The sequence below is a fragment of the Salmo salar genome, chromosome ssa09 (genome assembly GCF_905237065.1).
Source record: "Salmo salar chromosome ssa09, Ssal_v3.1, whole genome shotgun sequence".
NCBI lineage: Eukaryota > Metazoa > Chordata > Actinopteri > Salmoniformes > Salmonidae > Salmo > Salmo salar.
In genome coordinates this window covers 58,792,374-58,809,824 of record NC_059450.1, presented here as the reverse complement: position 1 = coordinate 58,809,824, position 17,451 = coordinate 58,792,374, and the positions used below count along the sequence as shown (strand labels likewise).

At 41.6% G+C, this 17,451-nt stretch overlaps 1 protein-coding gene across 1 annotated transcript; it reads right to left on the bottom strand.

Annotated features, from left to right (window-relative positions):
* Window positions 1–628: 628 nt before the first annotated feature.
* Window positions 629–17,103, bottom strand: LOC106611536 (protein farnesyltransferase/geranylgeranyltransferase type-1 subunit alpha). The gene is made up of 9 exons (XM_014211829.2): window positions 16,850–17,103; window positions 16,401–16,486; window positions 13,063–13,177; window positions 12,814–12,918; window positions 12,409–12,535; window positions 11,314–11,462; window positions 10,869–10,931; window positions 2,785–2,956; window positions 629–1,303 (listed from the first exon to the last, which is right to left on the bottom strand). Exons 1-9 carry the CDS (start codon window positions 17,056–17,058, stop codon window positions 1,124–1,126), a joined length of 1,206 nt encoding a protein of 401 aa, XP_014067304.1. The 5' UTR covers window positions 17,059–17,103; the 3' UTR covers window positions 629–1,123.
* Between the last annotated feature and the right edge of the window lie 348 nt (window positions 17,104–17,451).

Here is a 17,451-nt window from a genome sequence, read left to right as displayed (position 1 = left end):
GTAATGACTTGACTTTCCATAGCGGGCCCAGTGAAAAAGTCCCATGACGGGTACTCCCACTCTCAGCTATCCAATGACGATCCAACGGTCCTTTTATAGCTTTTGGAGCTGCAGAGATGGATGCAATGGCTCCAGAATCAATTAACAAGAAAGCCTGGAAGCTAACCTCATGCTGCTCCATTTAATTGTGATTTGACTCTTTTAGCCCAGTGATTTAAGATGATACGCTTTTGTTCCTCCAAATCTATCAGCTATAAATTACAGTCGATGCAAAGTAAAAAATAATTTTGTTTCGCAATACGGGGCCAATTTAATTTGGGGAAGACATTGCGATTGAGTCATGCTTTTGATGTGTAATTTCCAAATGACCAAAAACAATCCCTGGTTAATGTATTTTAGCTCAGCGGCTAACTGCTAATACGGTGAAATGGTTGTTCAGTGAGCGGATGTGCTTTATTCATCTCGCTCGTTAGTGGGAGCGAATCCAGATGAGACAATTACTGGCTGAACTCAAACGCACAGGCCCATTATGCCAAGTAGAGTGAACGAAAATGACTGAAAAGTAGGTACGTTAGAATGAGGCACGTGTGTTGGAATCGAGAGAGAGAAAAAAAGACAAGGGTAAAACTTCCAGTTTAGAATAATCATAATTAGTTCTAGCGTACAAAAGACTCTGTAGCCTAGAGCAATGCCGAGTCTGGTTATACAGTGTTTTGGCAACATCATCAATATGAATCTACACAGAGATTTGTTAATGGCTTAACGGCTTCTTAGCTACAGCGTTCCTGTGTACTGCACAGCAGAACAAATCCAAAACAAGCCTAATTTCACAGTAATGACTCGTTACCACACACTCACGTAATCAACATCCAATCTAGCTCAACTATGGCTATAAACTTGAATACATGACAATGACAGCAGCTGTCCATACTTGAAAATCCAGGGATGATCCAACCCTATGCCATAACACTTATCTGGAGTGATTTACCTCTTTTACAGTAAGCTACAAGTGTTTATTTTGTTACTTATCTCCTTTTTTTATGTGGTAATGCTATTGCCAAACAAACTTGGGCTGGTTAAAAGCGGTTGCTCCCTCGACTCCCATTGAGTTCTATGTCTTCCCTCAGCTACTGCAGGGTGTCTCCTGATGAACGGAGCCTGAGGCTGATCCTGGGTCAATTCCTGGGGCGCTGGTGGTGGTAGAGGGGTCACTGGAGCCGTATTTAGTCTGCAGGGAGCGGCCCACGTAGCTCCAGTACTCCCTCCGGATGGTGTCCTTCTCATGGGCCAGGAGATCACAGAGCTGGGGAGAGAGACAGAGGGTTAGGGATATAGCAGGATTAAAGGTGCAAGGGATGAGAGATGGACAAGAGATCTATTTAAAACAAAGCAGAAAGATTAAAGGAATAATTGATATTGTAATGCTATGTGGGGTGAAACCAGATAATGTTCACTTTAATGCAAAAAAGAAAAAAAAGAAAGCCAAATCAAAATGTTTCTTTTTGCATAGTCTTGCAACCCAAGGGATTGGAACTTTGGGCTGATTTGCTAACACTTGCTTGTTCGCAAATCAAATGATCTGGTCATGATTTCTATTCTATTACCACAGCTAACATTGCTATTGTAGAAGTACTGGTAGTCAAGTTGTTGGCTAGGGGCTACTCTACACACATTTTACACTTCTCACAGATGCACTAGCGTTGAAACAGTTAATAAAGAGGAAAACTAAGAGAATCTCATTTTCAACAACCAATTGAATGAAATCCATTCCTGCTGCATGCATTTCTGAGTAGCGGAGACTCAAATATGCATCAGAGCTCCTGTAGTGCCTTTTCTGACAGACAATGCCCATGTTGATGATTATAAGCATAGACACGTTTTAAATTTTGTGTTATTTTTTTACAGTTGAAAACAGCAGCTAATTTTTTTTATAAAACACTTCCCAAGAAACCTAATTAACTCCGACAGACAGCCAAGCATTTAGTTGCCAAAAATAGAGGCAACATACGATCTGTCACTCAAACTGCCAGGGAGATTGTCATTGGAGACTTGGAATAACATGCAAGAGATCCGGTGCGATAGGATAAAGTGTTTTCAAATCCGACTTGTTGAATAATTCCGACTGATTTTCCTTGTTGCTCAGCCTTGAACTCTTTGTGCGAGGGCTGCTCTACACTGATTGACTCTCAGTCAATGTTTTACACTCGAGGTATACAAAGGAAGGAGACGTCTCAGCTATGGTAGAAGACACAATTTCCATTCTCTGCACATTGTTGCCAAGTTCTTCAGCATCTACACCAGTTTCCCAGTGCATTCCTGGGGGATCTCCAAGATGAGATGTGTACATTTCTGTTTGTGCCCGAGCACTAGCACATTTGTTTCAACTCATCAAAGCTTGGTGTTTAGTTTAATCAAGTGTGTTACTGCTGGGCTAAAATTTAAAAAAATGTGCACTCCCTTTGCGTCCTCCAGGAAATGACTTTCAGCTGAGACTTTCAAAGTCTAAAGACTTTCAGCTGAGTGCACAATCCCACTTCTGCCACCATCTGTCTCTAAATGAGTTTAAAGTAGTATAATCCCAACTCTAGAGTAATACCAAATAAGATAGTGCCTATTTTCCCATACATCTGGTCCATGTGCTGAACTATCCTTTGAAGTAGGAGAAGTCCCCATGTTGAACTCTTCTTTTAAATCAGATAGGTCCCCATGCTGAATTATCCCTTTAAGTCAAGTAGGACGGACAATGTGCTAAACTAGGCCAGATAGGTCCCTAGTGCTGCTCACCTCCAGGGCCTTACTGAGGACTTCCTCCTGGTGTTCCAAGGTGTTCTCCAGGAAGTCCTCGTAGATGTCCACCAAGAAGCCCAACAAGTAGGGCGAGCAGTGGGTCTCCTTAAGCTCCAGGATCTGCTCCAGGAGACCCGGGTGGGATGACAGGCCCAGGTCCTGTAGAATCCTGGGGGTGGGGGAAAAGAGGGGTGTGAAAAGCTTTGACCAACTCTGCAAAAGCAGTATCCCTATCCAGAGCTCCTAAACCATGGGTCGGGAACCAGCTGGTCAAGCTGCATGTGGCTCGTCAACCTCCCCTTGCGCCTCCCTACAGTAGGCCTATGTTATCTGGCTATATGCTCCATGCCATAGGCTGTAGACTTGTTAATTTAGCTGACAATAAATGTTTAAGTCCAGTGCCATTATTTTATAGTAAGAAGAATAGAATTTAACTTAGCTGAATAAAATAGAACGTTTTTCTCCCATTATGGATCCGCATATGAAGTGCCAATGTTGAGCATAAAAGTAATTATTTGAAACAAGTCCTATATGCTATTTTTAGAGTTTTGGCAACTTTAGTTAAGAATGATATAAACCTTAGAACGTCTTAGAAATCAAAACATATGGGCTGAATGGTATGACTATAGGCTATTGATGATTTGAGAAAGTAGCAAAAAAAGCTTGCGCTCTGTTCCTTGCCTCAGGCTGCACAGCTCTTCTCTCATCAAGCGATCATATTTTCACCCGCCATCAGACTACTCTCAATTTAATCTTGTCTTTACTAATATGTAAAACATTTTTTTTTTTTTTAATCGATTTAGAAGAATGGGCCATTATTAAATGGGCAGGAATAGGGGCAGGGGAAATGCATGTCATTTGTACGCACTCGAATAGCGAAGGGAGGCCGTGCGCTTTCATGCGGGACCGTTTTGTAGGCTACCTCGGTTTTATAGCGGAGCATGTATGTGCTTTAGAAATAAATATAAGCACACTCATTTTACGCCACTGCCATCAACCACGGTTCGAGGTGCATTGTCTCGCTGCCAGACAGGTGATATTCAGCCCAAACTCTGTATACTATGGGCTCTCTAAACTTGTTCCTGCATCCACCTATTGCTTCATTTTGGAAACCAAACATAATCTGTTCGGTAACATTTTTTCGCAACTAAACATATTTCACTAAACAGTTGACAAGCCCGACTGTGCGCTCGCGAAAGGAATCAAGGAGAGAGGAGATGGAAACGCATGGTGGTGAGATTCTGTATATCTAAAGGTAATGTCACCCAGTTAATTTAAAATATAAAAACACTCCCTATTAGTGGGCTATTCAAAATCAAATTCACTAACTGTAGGCTAACTGTCAGCTGCCCTGCACAATCAGTGAGCCAACAGCATCGCCTAGGGCTTTACGTTCTCTCCCAGACTCATGGATAGACATGTTGGCGCATAGCATTAAGTCCACTATGTATAATAATACAGTTCAAAGGCGATTACTCGAATGTGTTAAATTTTGGAGTGTAGGCTAGACCAGTGGTTCCCAAACTTTTTATAGTCGCGTACCCCCTCTAGCACCAGGGTCGGCGCACTATCAAATGTTGTTTTTTGCCATCATTGTAAGCCTGCCACACACACACACACACACACACACACACACACACACACACACACACACACACACACACACACACACACACACACACACGTATTAAACATAAGAATGAGTGTGAGTTTGTCACTTCCCACGAGCCGGGTTGTGACAAAGAGCTCTTATAGGACCTGGGCACAAATAATAATAATCAATAACTTTGCTCTTTATTTAACCATCTTACATATAAAACCTTATTTGTTCATCAAAAATTGTAACTCACCACAGGTTAATGCGAAGGGTGTGCTTGAAAGGATGCACATAACTCTGCAATGTTGGGTTGTATTGGAGAGTCTCAGTCTTAAAAATAATTTTCCACACTAATGTGCCTGTATTTAGGTTTCATGCTAGCGAGGGCCGAGAATCCACACTGACATAGGTACGTGGTTGCAAAGGGCATCAGTGTTTAAACAGCGCGATTTGCCAAGGCCAGAAACTCTTGAGCGCAGCCCAATCCAGAAATCTGGCAGTGGCTTCTGATTAAATTACATTTTTACAGAACCGCTTGTTGCAATTTCGATGAGACTCTCTTGTTCAGATATCGGTAAGTGGACTGGAGGCAGGTCCTTGTTAATGTAGGCAGAGAAGTGCTCCAACTTCTTAAATCAATGCCTCAATTTTGTCCCGCACATTGAATATAGTTGCAGAGTCCCTGTAATACTAGATTCAGATCATTCAGGTGAGAAAAAACGTCACCCAGATAGGCCAGTCGTGTGAGAAACTCGTCATCATGCAAGTGGTCAGACAAGTGAAAATGATGGTCAGTAAAGAAAACTTTAAGCTCACCTCTCAATTTAAAAAAAAGTCTATACTTTGCCCCTTGATAACCAGCGCACCATATCGTTGCATAGTGCAGAAAATACACGAGTTCAGGGGCCTTGCTTTAACAAAGTTTACAGTGAAAATGGTTGTGTCAAAAACATCTTTCAAGCTGTCATGCATTCCCTTGGCAGCATAAATGTAACGGACATATATATACCAGGAGCTGTGCCAGGCCCGCCACGTCCGTTGACTCATCCAGCTGTAACGCATACAATTCACTGGCTTGTATGCGAAGCAGTAATTGTTTCAAAACATCTCCTGGCCATGTCACTGATGCGTTGTGAAACAGTGTTGTTTGATGAAGGCATTGTCTGTAGTTTTTTGGGCCTTTTCCCCCAGCCATATCTGTGGCAGCAGGAAGAATGAAGTCCTCCACAATAGTATTGGGCTTGCCAGTCCTAGCCACGGTAGCTCACCATATAAGACGCTTCTAGCCCCTTCTTATTCAATGGTCTCTGTTGCTTTTATACAGTGGGGGGAAAAAGTATTTGATCCCCTGCTGATTTTGTACGTTTGCCCACTTACAAAGAAATGATCAGTCTATAATTGTAATGGTAGGTTTATATGAACAGTGAGAGACAGAATAACAACAACAAAAATCAAGAAAAACACATGTCAAAAATGTTATAAATTGATTTGCATTTTAATGAGGGGAAATAAGTATTTGACCCCTCTGCAAAACATGACTTAGTACTTGGTGGCAAAACCCTTGTTGGCAATCAGAGGTCAGACGTTTCTTGTAGTTGGCCACCAGGTTTGCATACATCTCAGGAGGGATTTTGTCCCACTCCTCTTTGCAGATCTTCAAGTCATTAAGGTTTCGAGGCTGACGTTTGGCAACTCGAACCTTCAGCTCCCTCCACAGATTTTCTATGGGATTAAGGTCTGGAGACTGGCTAGGCCACTCCAGGACCTTAATGTGCTTCTTCTTGAGCCACTCCTTTGTTGCCTTGGCTGTGTGTTTGTCATTGTCATGCTGGAATACCCATCCACAACCCATTTTCAATGCCCTGGCTGAGGGAAGGAGGTTCTCACCCAAGATTTGACAGCACATGGCCCCGTCAAATGATGCGGTGAAGTTGTCCTGTCCCCTTAGCAGAAAAACACCCCCAAAGCATAATGTTTCCACCTCCATGTTTGACGGTGGGGATGGTGTTCTTGGGGTCATAGGCAGCATTCCTCCTCCTCCAAACACGGCGAGTTGAGTTCATGCCAAAGAGCTCCATTTTGGTCTCATCTGACCACAACACTTTCACCCAGTTGTCCTCTGAATCATACAGATGTTCATTGGCAAACTTCAGACGGGCATGTATATGAATTCTTGAGCAGGTGGACCTTGCGGGCGCTGCAGGATTTCAGTCCTTGACGGCGTAGTGTGTTACCAATTGTTTTCTTGGTGACTATGGTCCCAGCTGCCTTGAGATCATTGACAAGATCCTTCCGTGTAGTTCTGGGCTGATTCCTCACCGTTCTCATGATCATTGCAACTCCACGAGGTGAGATCTTGCATGGAGCCCCAGGCCGAGGGATATTGACAGTTCTTTTGTGTTTCTTCCATTTGCGAATAATCGCACCAAATGTTGTCACCTTCTCACCAAGCTGCTTGGCGATGGTCTTGTTGCCCATTCCAGCCTTGTGTAGGTCTACGCTCTTGGCCATGGTGGGGAGTTTGGAATCTGATTGATTGATTGCTTCTGTGGACAGGTGTCTTTTATACAGGTAACAAACTGAGATTAGGAGCACTCCCTTTAAGAGTGTGCTCCTAATCTCAACTCGTTACCTGTACCTGGGAGCCAGAAATCTTTCTGATTGAGAGGGGGTCAAATACTTATTTCCCTCATTAAAATGCAAATCAATTTATAACATTTTTGACATGCGTTTTTCTCGATATTTTTGTTGTTATTCTGTCTCTCACTGTTCAAATAAACCTAACATTAAAATTATAGACTGATCATTTCTTTGTCAGTGGGCAAACATACAAAATCAGCAGGGGATCAAATACCTTTTTCCCCCACTTTACATGTCGTACTACTCAAAATTCGTCTTAATTCTCGCTCAAAAAACTACCGTGGCTTATTTTTCAAACTGGCATGTTTTGTTTCTAAATGTCTGCGCAAGAGTGAAGGTTTCATCGAGTTGTGAGATAGTGTGTTATGTGCAAAAGTACTGAGGAAAGGCACTACTCCCAATATAAGTGAACCCCAAATCAATGTAGTGATCATATTTGCGCCTCTTCGATGGTCCAACGTCAAGTTTTTTTGTTCGGTGCTTTCCCGGGTCAGTTGGCAGTAGCTCTTCGGCTGCATCAGATTCACAACTGTCAGTGTTCATGCTAGCTGGGCTAACAACAAATGTAGAATTACTGATGCTAGCATTGGATGTGCTCGTTGAAGCAGAACAACTTGTGTCATCTACAGGTGCATGTGTAGTACTGCTGGTAGTAGCAGTACTACCAGTAGAGCTGGTATGTGTCTCTATGGATGCAGGCCTTACTTTTTTTAACCATTTATCAATTTTTCAAGCAAACGGAATGAGCAGCAGCTAAGTTTGGCTACATACGGACCGTTAGTGAAATTCTAGCGAGAGAGTAATGGTTAATGTGATTGGATGTTAATTATTTGACTAGGCTACCTGTATTTGACATTGTGTTATTTTGCTTAACACTAGATGGTTTCATTTTATTTTTGGCAGTGAAACGAGGCTACTCAGGCGAGGAAAAATCTCACCCAAATGTATAGCCCCGTCGGAAAATATAAATGGACTGTTTGAGATGTATTTTTGTTTTAAATGTGAATCACATTTTTATTTGGCGTACCCCCGACGGCACTGCGCGTAACCCAGTTTGGGAATACCTGGGCTAGACCAATTCTAGCCCAAAGACATCTTAAATCCGTTTTGCTTGATGTTTTCTCCCATGCATAATATGCATTCGGCTGTGTATTGTATAAAAGCACAATCATAATTTGAATTCAGGTTTTTCTTTTGGCCTGGGCTCATTTGCCTATACATAAGCTCGAATATGTATATGGGTGTTTTGAATGAATCATCACCTTAGAAAGCACCGTCCATTTCGTTGTGTTAGGCTTTGAAACAACATCCACAACAACAACCATGTTTGACACTGTTTCAACTTCTTTCTTCAAATTGATCATCACAATGATGTGATTTTTTTTTTTTTAAGTACTATAGGCTTACTACTGCTTTGATGATAAGTGTTTGATGCGATTTCCGATTGCATTTGCATTGATGTCAGAGTGGTTAGGGGAACAAGTCAATTAGCGACCTGATGTTAGTTAGCAAGTTGTGGATTTTTACTGTGGTCATGACTCATGATGTGGGCAGTAATACGTCACTGCAACAGCCCCATCTGAGATGGGCAACGTTACAATATCCAGGACAATACATGTTAAAACCTTATCTTTCTTTTCATTTTTCTGTTTTTGAAATGTACAAAACATAACCTGTTGCAGGTTAAGTTTCTGTTGCTGAAAGTGTCGCAGACTAGGCTTTTCAATGGGCTAATTTCTAAAAGTTAAGAAAAAACACTTTAGTTAGCAGTATAATAAATATTGATTACAATCAATCCGTTTGTATTACAATACATGTATCTGTGTATCATTATAGAATTTCTTGTGGGGCTTGATATGGGCCTTTCAATTAATCACCGCAGCATTTTTTCTCAAAGTAGCTATCAGCAAAGTCAGTGCTAGTGGGTTGGTGGGGGGAGTCAAGCCTTCACTTAAGTCTTTTTTTTGGAGGGGGGTGCAGTGGGATTATTTAAAATACACTTTGAAGAGGTAGGGTTTCAGACTTTTTTGGAAGATGGTCCTAGATTCAGGGGGAAGCTGGTTCCACTATTGGAGTGTCAGGACAGCGAAGAGCTTCGACTGTGCTGAGCGGGAAGGCCAAGAGACCCAAGGTGGCAGAACGGAGTACTCGGTAGGGATCGACATTGGTAACTGGGATCACTTCACATAGGCCTATGCACAATTCACTACATAGGCATCTCGGTCACAGACAAAGTATGTTAACAATTCAGTGGCATGACAGAAAATTCTCTCTTCTGTCCTAGAGCCTAAGCTATTTTCCTATCCAGTCCCAATCCCACTGAAACCCCAAATCCTGACTTTTGTCTTGCATGAAAATTCCTAACTTTCTTCTGTAATCCATAGGTTACATTATCAAAGCACATCTCTCGCCGATGCATGTCGAAATAGAGGTCTAACATTTCTCCCACTTCTCGTACTTGCTGCCCATATGAGAGCTTCGGTAGAGAATGTGTGATCAACATACGGTACGAGCGTAGATATGGATATTTTTTTCAACAGAGTTGGTCCCAGTTAAGATACCTTGATATTTAAACTACTTCCATTCGTCATCTGACCGTTATTCAAGAACTGATCTGCTATCTGTATAAACATCTCGATTTAGCCAAAATATAGGAGATATTCTGTCATTCGTTGAACGAGGTTATCTATCAAGCTTAGAAACTTTGGTCATTTGACTTTTGTTTGACTGCCGTTAAAGTATGTATGATTCAACAACGCTGTGTCGAGATGGCTTACTGCTGAAATGCCTTGAATTGAGGAACATGATAACGCTCTGAATTTATGAACCGTCTGTTTGGCAATTCACATCATTGCTGATTAAACAGTTACTCTATCATTACTAAATATCAGTTTAATTTGCTATGAAATCTTCACATAGTGGCGCAGCCAAGCCAACAAGGTGGCGCAGCACCCATCTATTTGGGGAGAACCCTGGCATAGTGGCCATATCTTGGTTTTAAACACTTTAAATGGGCACTTCCGATTTTTTGCAATATTTCCAGGTATTGAAACTTGGTAGATTTTGGAGAAAATAATCATCCCTATTACACAGGTTGGGGTGTAGGTTTTGAGCATAGCCTGAAGGTAGGAAGGGGCAGTTCCTCTTGCTGCGCCATAGGCAAGTACCATGATGTTGTAGTGGATGCGAGCGTCAACTGGAAGCCATTGGAGTGTGCGTTCTGGATCAGTTGCAGGGGTTTGATCGCACAAGCGGGGTGCCCAGCCAACAGCCAGTTGCAGTAGTCCAGACGGGAGATGACAAGTGCCTGGATTAGGACCTGCGCCACTTCCTGTGTGAAGTAGGGTCATACTCCACGGATGTTGTGTAGAGCATGAACCTGCAGGAGCGAGTCCTTGCTTTGAGATTTGCAGAGAATGACAGGGTGTTGTCCAGGCTGTTATCACTCCTGTAGCATATTTACTGTATGTTCACGAGATTGATTCTCTACACCTTCACCAGATAGCCGCTGTGTCCACTGCTCTGTGAACCTGAACGTCACATTTCATGATAATTTGATCTGACTGCTATCCGTGGTGCTGAATATCAGATATTGCCGCTATTGGCTTGAAAAGGCTCAAATTTCTAGTGCGGCTCTCTCAACACTTTTTTTTGTGTGGAGAAAAAAAAGGCTCTTCCAATCAAAGGTTGCAGCCCCCTGTCCTAAACTAAAAAAACATGGTGACTTCTGCCATCTGCTGGTGGAGGATAGAAACTGCAAGGCAAGTGTGTTATTACCCATAACGTTGTACTCAGAAAGTAAGTAGGATTTAATTCCCTACTGAATGAATCCTATGACGCTTACCCTTTTAAATAGTTCCACACACTTTCGTTGTGGGGAGCCTTCTTAATCTGTTTGAGACTGTACCTTAAAAAAGACAAAGGAGAACACATTTATCACATATTTGTTTGATATAGCACACTGGAAATCTTTGCCCAATCCAGAAACAAGACCTACCCCATTTTCAAAAACAATCCCTTACCCACGGATATCCAAAAGGGTTTGATAGGTTTAATGTCGGTTAAACTCCTACCAAGCCTATCAGAGGGCAAGGTGGAGTTATAACCATGCTGCGCATACCCATCTCATCCTTTCAGATATATGGAGCGGGTAGGGGCTTGGAGGATGAAGTGCCAAGTGGGTAGCGGCTAGGAGGTTGTTTCTGGACCAAGCCTTTCCCATTTTCAGTTTCTGGGGCAGTTTGTGGGGCTGACATGAGATACGGCTTGTAAGGAGAGCAGGTACGTACTGCACTTCTCTGTTGAGTATGGCTGGGTCTGAGTAGCCCGTCGTGTGGGAGATGATGTAGTGCCTCTGGTTCCATGCAGAGTTGTTCCTCACATCTTCCTCCAATAACTGCTCCACATACTCCAGCTCACTGTCCCAGAGCTTGTACTCCTAGAAAATAAGACACTTTAGTACTGACACACACAAACTAACTTAGTACAGGCACACTGTCCCACAGCTTGTACTTCTGGAGTACACTTATTTAGTACTGACAGAAACACATCATTGTCCTTGCTATTGTGTATTCCAATGGCATGTGTCCATTCAGATTTGTGATTAATATTCACTGCACATAAAGGATTTTCTTGTTCAGATATCACCATTCATTCTGACATCCTATTTTTGATCCACCCGCTACTAGATACTTTCCAAGACAATACATCGATTCAATCACACAACTGTATTAAAATAAAACTGCACAGTCATATAATCAATGCAGCCCATTTCAGAGAGCTATAGAGTCTATTCGGTGGCAGAATTCAAATGGGACTTCATTTACACAGACCTGCAAAAATAAATTGGTAATCAACGTCGTTTGGTTTCATGCATCAAACCAGTTGCCGTGATAAGTTGTTGTTGTGTACTCTCCTCAAACAATAGCATGGTATTTTTTCACTGTAATAGCTACTTTAAATTGGACAGTGCAGTTAGATTAACAATAAGTTAAGCTTTCTGCCCATATAAGACATGTCTGTGTCCTGGAAAGTTTGCTGTTACTTACAACATCCTGCTAATCACATTAGCGCACGTTAGCTCAACCGTCCCGGTATAGGGACACCGATACCGTAGAGGTTAAGAACAAATTCTTATTTACAATGACGGCTTAACCAGAGACACTCTGCACAACAACACTTCTTGCTCAAGAAGCACCGTCAATACCATTGACCCAGAAAAGCCAAGGTGCAAGCAAAGGTTCAGCTAGGTCCAGGACAACGATTTTAAGTCTCAGGGCAGGAGATGTCACTTGCACGATGGTCGCTACTAGCACACACACACAGAAAACTAGCTAACAATTCACCATCGGTTACAAACGCAGCCTGGTTGTTGAGGCTCATACCTTGATGACCCACTGTCTGTGCTGCCAGGCATGGTAGTTCTTAGCGTCCTGACTTAGGATCTCTGCAATGAACTCCAGTTCCTCCGAGGGGTCGTTCAGCCACTCCACCACCATTCGTCTATGGTGCCTAGGATATGGAGCAGACGGTTAAGTCTTTGTAGAACCGAAGAAGAAAAATAAGAACTTTATTGTCCAACTTGCAGAGAACGGAAATGTGTCTTTATGCTCACAACCCAATGTTGGAGACAAAAGAGGCCGATGTTGTCATCCAGTCACATTTGATAATTTCTTTAAAAAGTAAAATACACAATATTTTACATAAATTAGGTTCTTAAAGGACCATAGAGTTTAGTCTGCTTCATCGAAAATCAACTATGGTCGTGACACTGGATTGGCAGAGCTCACCAGACTTGGTAGTTTTTGGGCTGGTCCTCGATGATGGCTGTGATATACCTCATCTCCGCTCTCAGGTCCTTCTCCAGGGCCTGCAGTAACACTCGCCGGTAGTGCCTTCACATACACAAAATGGAGAGAGGAAAAGTTCACCCTTTCTGAATGATCTTGCACATTTCCTTTTCGAAGGAGGGGAAAATAAGAAAAAAAAGTATTGGTTTTCTACTGTTATGTTCATAAATCATAATAACACCTGCTTACCATACAGTGTAATTTGCAGCATTCAGTTCAATGGCTTCAGCTGTCAGCAAGAGTGCCCGGTCACTTTTTTCATCATTCTTCAGTAACGCTCGGAAATAGTCATACACGTCTGTGACTATTTGAGACAAATGTAACATGTTTGGTTACGTGTGAAATGTAGAGTGAAATAATTTTTCATGAATCATAAATCTACTTAAAGTGACTTCAGAATAACAGTTGAAGTCTACATAAACGAGTTTTAATGACTCCAACTGAAGTGTTTCAAACACTCCACAAATTTCTTGTTAACAAACTATAGTTTTGGCAAGTCGGTTAGGACATCTACTTCGTGCATGACAAGTCATTTTTCCAACAATTGTTTACAGACAGATTATTTCACTGTATCACAATTCGTGGGTCAGAAGTTTACATACACTAAGTTGAGTTTGCCGACCTCTTGGGGCTAGGTGGGACGCTAGCGTGCCACCTGTGGTGCACTCCATCAACAGCAGGTGCATTTCAAGAGCGGCAAATTTGAATCCAAATAAATGTCAAAATTCAAATTTTTCAAAAATACAACTATGTTACACCATTTGAAAGATAAACATCTCCTTAATCTAACCACGTTTTACGATTTCAAAAAGGTTTTACGGCGAAAGCATAAATTTAGAGTATGTTAGGACAGTACATTTACAAGAGTTGTGTGTAATGTTTTGTCAAGTCAAAGACAGGGTCACCAAAACCATAAAACCAGCTAAAATGATACACTAACCTTTTACAATCTCCATCAGATGACACTCCTAGGACATTATGTTAGACAATGCATGCATTTTTAGTTCTATCAAGTTCATATTTATATACAAAAACAGCGTTTTACTATGGCATTGATGTTGAGGAAATCGTTTCCCTCCAATAACCGGCAGTCAAGTCAGCGTCACAAATTAAATAATTAAAATTAGAAAACATTGGTAAAATATTATATTGTCATTTAAAGAATTATAGATTTACATCTTTTGAACGCAATCAACTTGCCAGATTTAAAAATAACCTTACTGGGAAATCACACTTTGCAATAATCTGAGCACTGTGCCCAGAAAAATACGCGTTGCGATACAGACTAGACGTCATGTTGGGGAGATCTAAAATCGAAAATACTATGTAAATAATCCATTACCTTTGATTCTCTTCATCAGATGTCACTTCCAGGTATCACAGGTCCATAACGAATGTAGTTTTGTTCAAAAAAGCTCATCATTTATGTCCAAAAATCTCCGTCTCGTTAGCACATGATGTAAGCCAGCCGGACTTCTCGTCATGAACGAGGGGAAAAAATATATTTCCGTTCGTTCAAACATGTCAAACGTTGTATAGCATAAATCATTAGGGCCTTTTTAACCAGAACATGAATAATATTCAAGGTGGACGAATGCATAGCCTTTTATAACGTATTGGAACGAGGGTACCCAACATGAAGTAGCGCGCCAGGTGTCTAATGGGACATCACCGTTCCATGGCTCTTGTTCGGTCAGATCTCCCTCCAGAAGACTCAAAACACTTTGTAAAGGCTGGTGACATCTAGTGGAAGCAATAGGAAGTGCCAAAATATTCCTAAACCCCTGTGTTTTTCAATGGGATAGGTTTAAAGTCAATACAACACATCAGGTATCCACTTCCTGTCAGAAAATGTCTCAGGGTTTTGCCTGCCAAATGAGTTCTGTTATACTCACAGACACCATTCAAACAGTTTTGGAAACTTTAGAGTGTTTTCTATCCATATATAATAAGTATATGCATATTCTAGTTACTGGGTAGGATTAGTAACCAGATTAAATCGGGTACATTTTTTTTATCCAGACGTGCAAATGCTGCCCCCTAGACCCAACAGGTTAAACAGCCTGAAATTGCAGAAAATTATGTCATGGCTTTAGAAGCTTCTGATAGGCTAATTGACATCATTTGAGTCAATTGGAGGTGTACCTGTGGATGTATTTCAAGGCCTACCTTCAAACTCAGTGCCTCTGCTTGACATCATGGGAAAATCAAAAGTAATCAGCCAAGACCTCAGAAAAAAAATAGTAGCCCTCCACAAGTCTGGTTCATCCTTGGGAGCAATTTCCAAACGCCTGAAGGTACCACGTTAATCTGTACAAACAATAGTATGCAAGTATAAACGCCACGGGACCGCGCAGCCGTCATACCACTCAGGAAGGAGACGCGTTCTGTTTCCAAGAGATTAACTTACTTTGGTGCGAAAAGTGCAAATCAATCCCAGAACAGCAGCAAAGGACCTTGTGAAGATGCTGGAGGAAACAGGTACAAACGTATCTATATCCACAGTAAAACGAGTCCTATATCGACATAACCTGAAAGGCCGCTCAGCAAGGAAGAAGCCACTGCTCCAAAACCACCATAAAAAAGCATGAATACGGTTTGCAACTGCACATGGGGTCAAATATCAGACTTTTTGGAGAAATGTCCTCTGGTCTGATGAAACAAAAATAGAAATGTTTAGCCATAATGACCATTGTTATGTTTGGAGGGAAAAGGGGGACGCTTGAAAGCTGAAGAACACCATCCCAACCGTGAAGCACAGGGGTGGCAGCATCATGTTGTGGGGGTGCTTTGCTGCAGGAAGGACTGGTGCACTTCACAAAATGGATGGCATCAAGAGGGGAAAAAATGATGTGGATATATTGAAGCAACATTTCAAGACATCGGTCAGGAAGTTAAAGCTTGATCGCAAATGGATCTACCAAATGGACAATGACCCCAAGCATAGTTCCAAAGTTGTGGCAAAATGCCTTAAGGGCAACAAAGTCAAGGTATTGGAGTGGCCATCACATAGCCCTGACCTCAATCCTACAGAAAATGTGTGGGCAGAACTGAAATAGCATGTGCGAGCAAAGAGGCCTACAAACCTGACTCAGTTACACCAGCTCTGTCAGGAGGAATGGGCCAAAATTCACAAAACGTATTGTGGGAAGCTTGTGGAAGGCTACCCAAAATGTTTGACCCAAGTTAAACAATTTAAAGGCAATGCTACCAAATACTAATTGAGTGCATGTAAACTTCTGACCTACTGGGAATGTGATTAAAGAAATAAAAGCTGAAATAAATCAATCACTCTATTCTGACATTTGACATTCTTAAAATAAAGTGATCCTAACTGACCTAAAACAAGGAATTTTTACTAGGATTAAATGTCAGGGATTGTGAAAAACTTAGTTTAAATGTATTTGGCTAAGATGTATGTAAACTTCTGACTTCAACTGTATTTGGTAGGCTAAATGCATGACATTGACAACATAAAACAATATGGATGTCTGGTTTTAAATGATATGCCAAGTTTAATTTCTTACACTTGTCAGAGTAGGCAATCTTCACAACAGGATTGGGACCATCATCTTGAGGAACAGGCTCTAAATCAGCCCATTCTTTCCTGTCTCTGTAGATGAGGGCGAGAGAGGGAAGGTGAAGATAGACAGTGAATGGGGTAACTGTTCAGTCTCGGCCAATGCGCCTACCTCAATTGACGTGAATTTCAGGTATCACTTTTAAATAAATTAAACATAGAAAACAATAATACCTAGCTAATTGTAAGCTTACTATGAAGTATAGATCAAGGCGAGCAATAGCTAACGTTAATTAGCGAACTAACTCACACCGGCTAGGGATGTGGTGGTGGGGAATTGACGTATTGCTACACAGAGAAGAATCTTTGACTTCACAGACTCGTCATACTCGTCTCAGATACTGGTTCAGCTAGCTACGCTACTTAACGCTAGCCTAACTAGCTAGCTTAGCCTACCTGTAAAACACATAACGGAACGGGTCTTCATAGCCAATCTCCTCTTCGACCTCTTCCTCGCTCCTCTCCTCCTGAAATTCTGAGGATACATTTGAAGTTTCTTCAATACCTGACATTCTGTAATAAACTGGTATTTCGGTTGCAAGCGGAATAAGAGCTGCCTTATTTGTAAGGTCGGACGTCTGTGCTATTGCACTCATGGACGTCATTTCCTGTTTTGTGCAACTCTGTTAATCGTTTTACAAGGAGCAGTGTACTGGAGCACGTATGGTCCGCGTAGGGGTTGATAAAAATATAAAGGAACGTTTTTAAAACGTGTTTATGTCCGCAATCTGTCACCTCATTCTCGAAAAAAAAATAGTCCTAAAAATTGATGAATATGTGTGTGTTTCGTTAGTATGCACACAGGTTTACCAACGAGAGTATTACATTTGGCACGAACATGTATTTTATTCCCTACACTGGATTCATTGTTTTGGATCTTTAGAGAGATTCGTACACCGTTTTGAGTTTAAGAATTTTAGCAAGAATTTATCCTATAAATGCCAAAAACCGAGTAAAAGCCAGTTTCAGGTTGGGAAATTCGACGGATATTCGCGCTT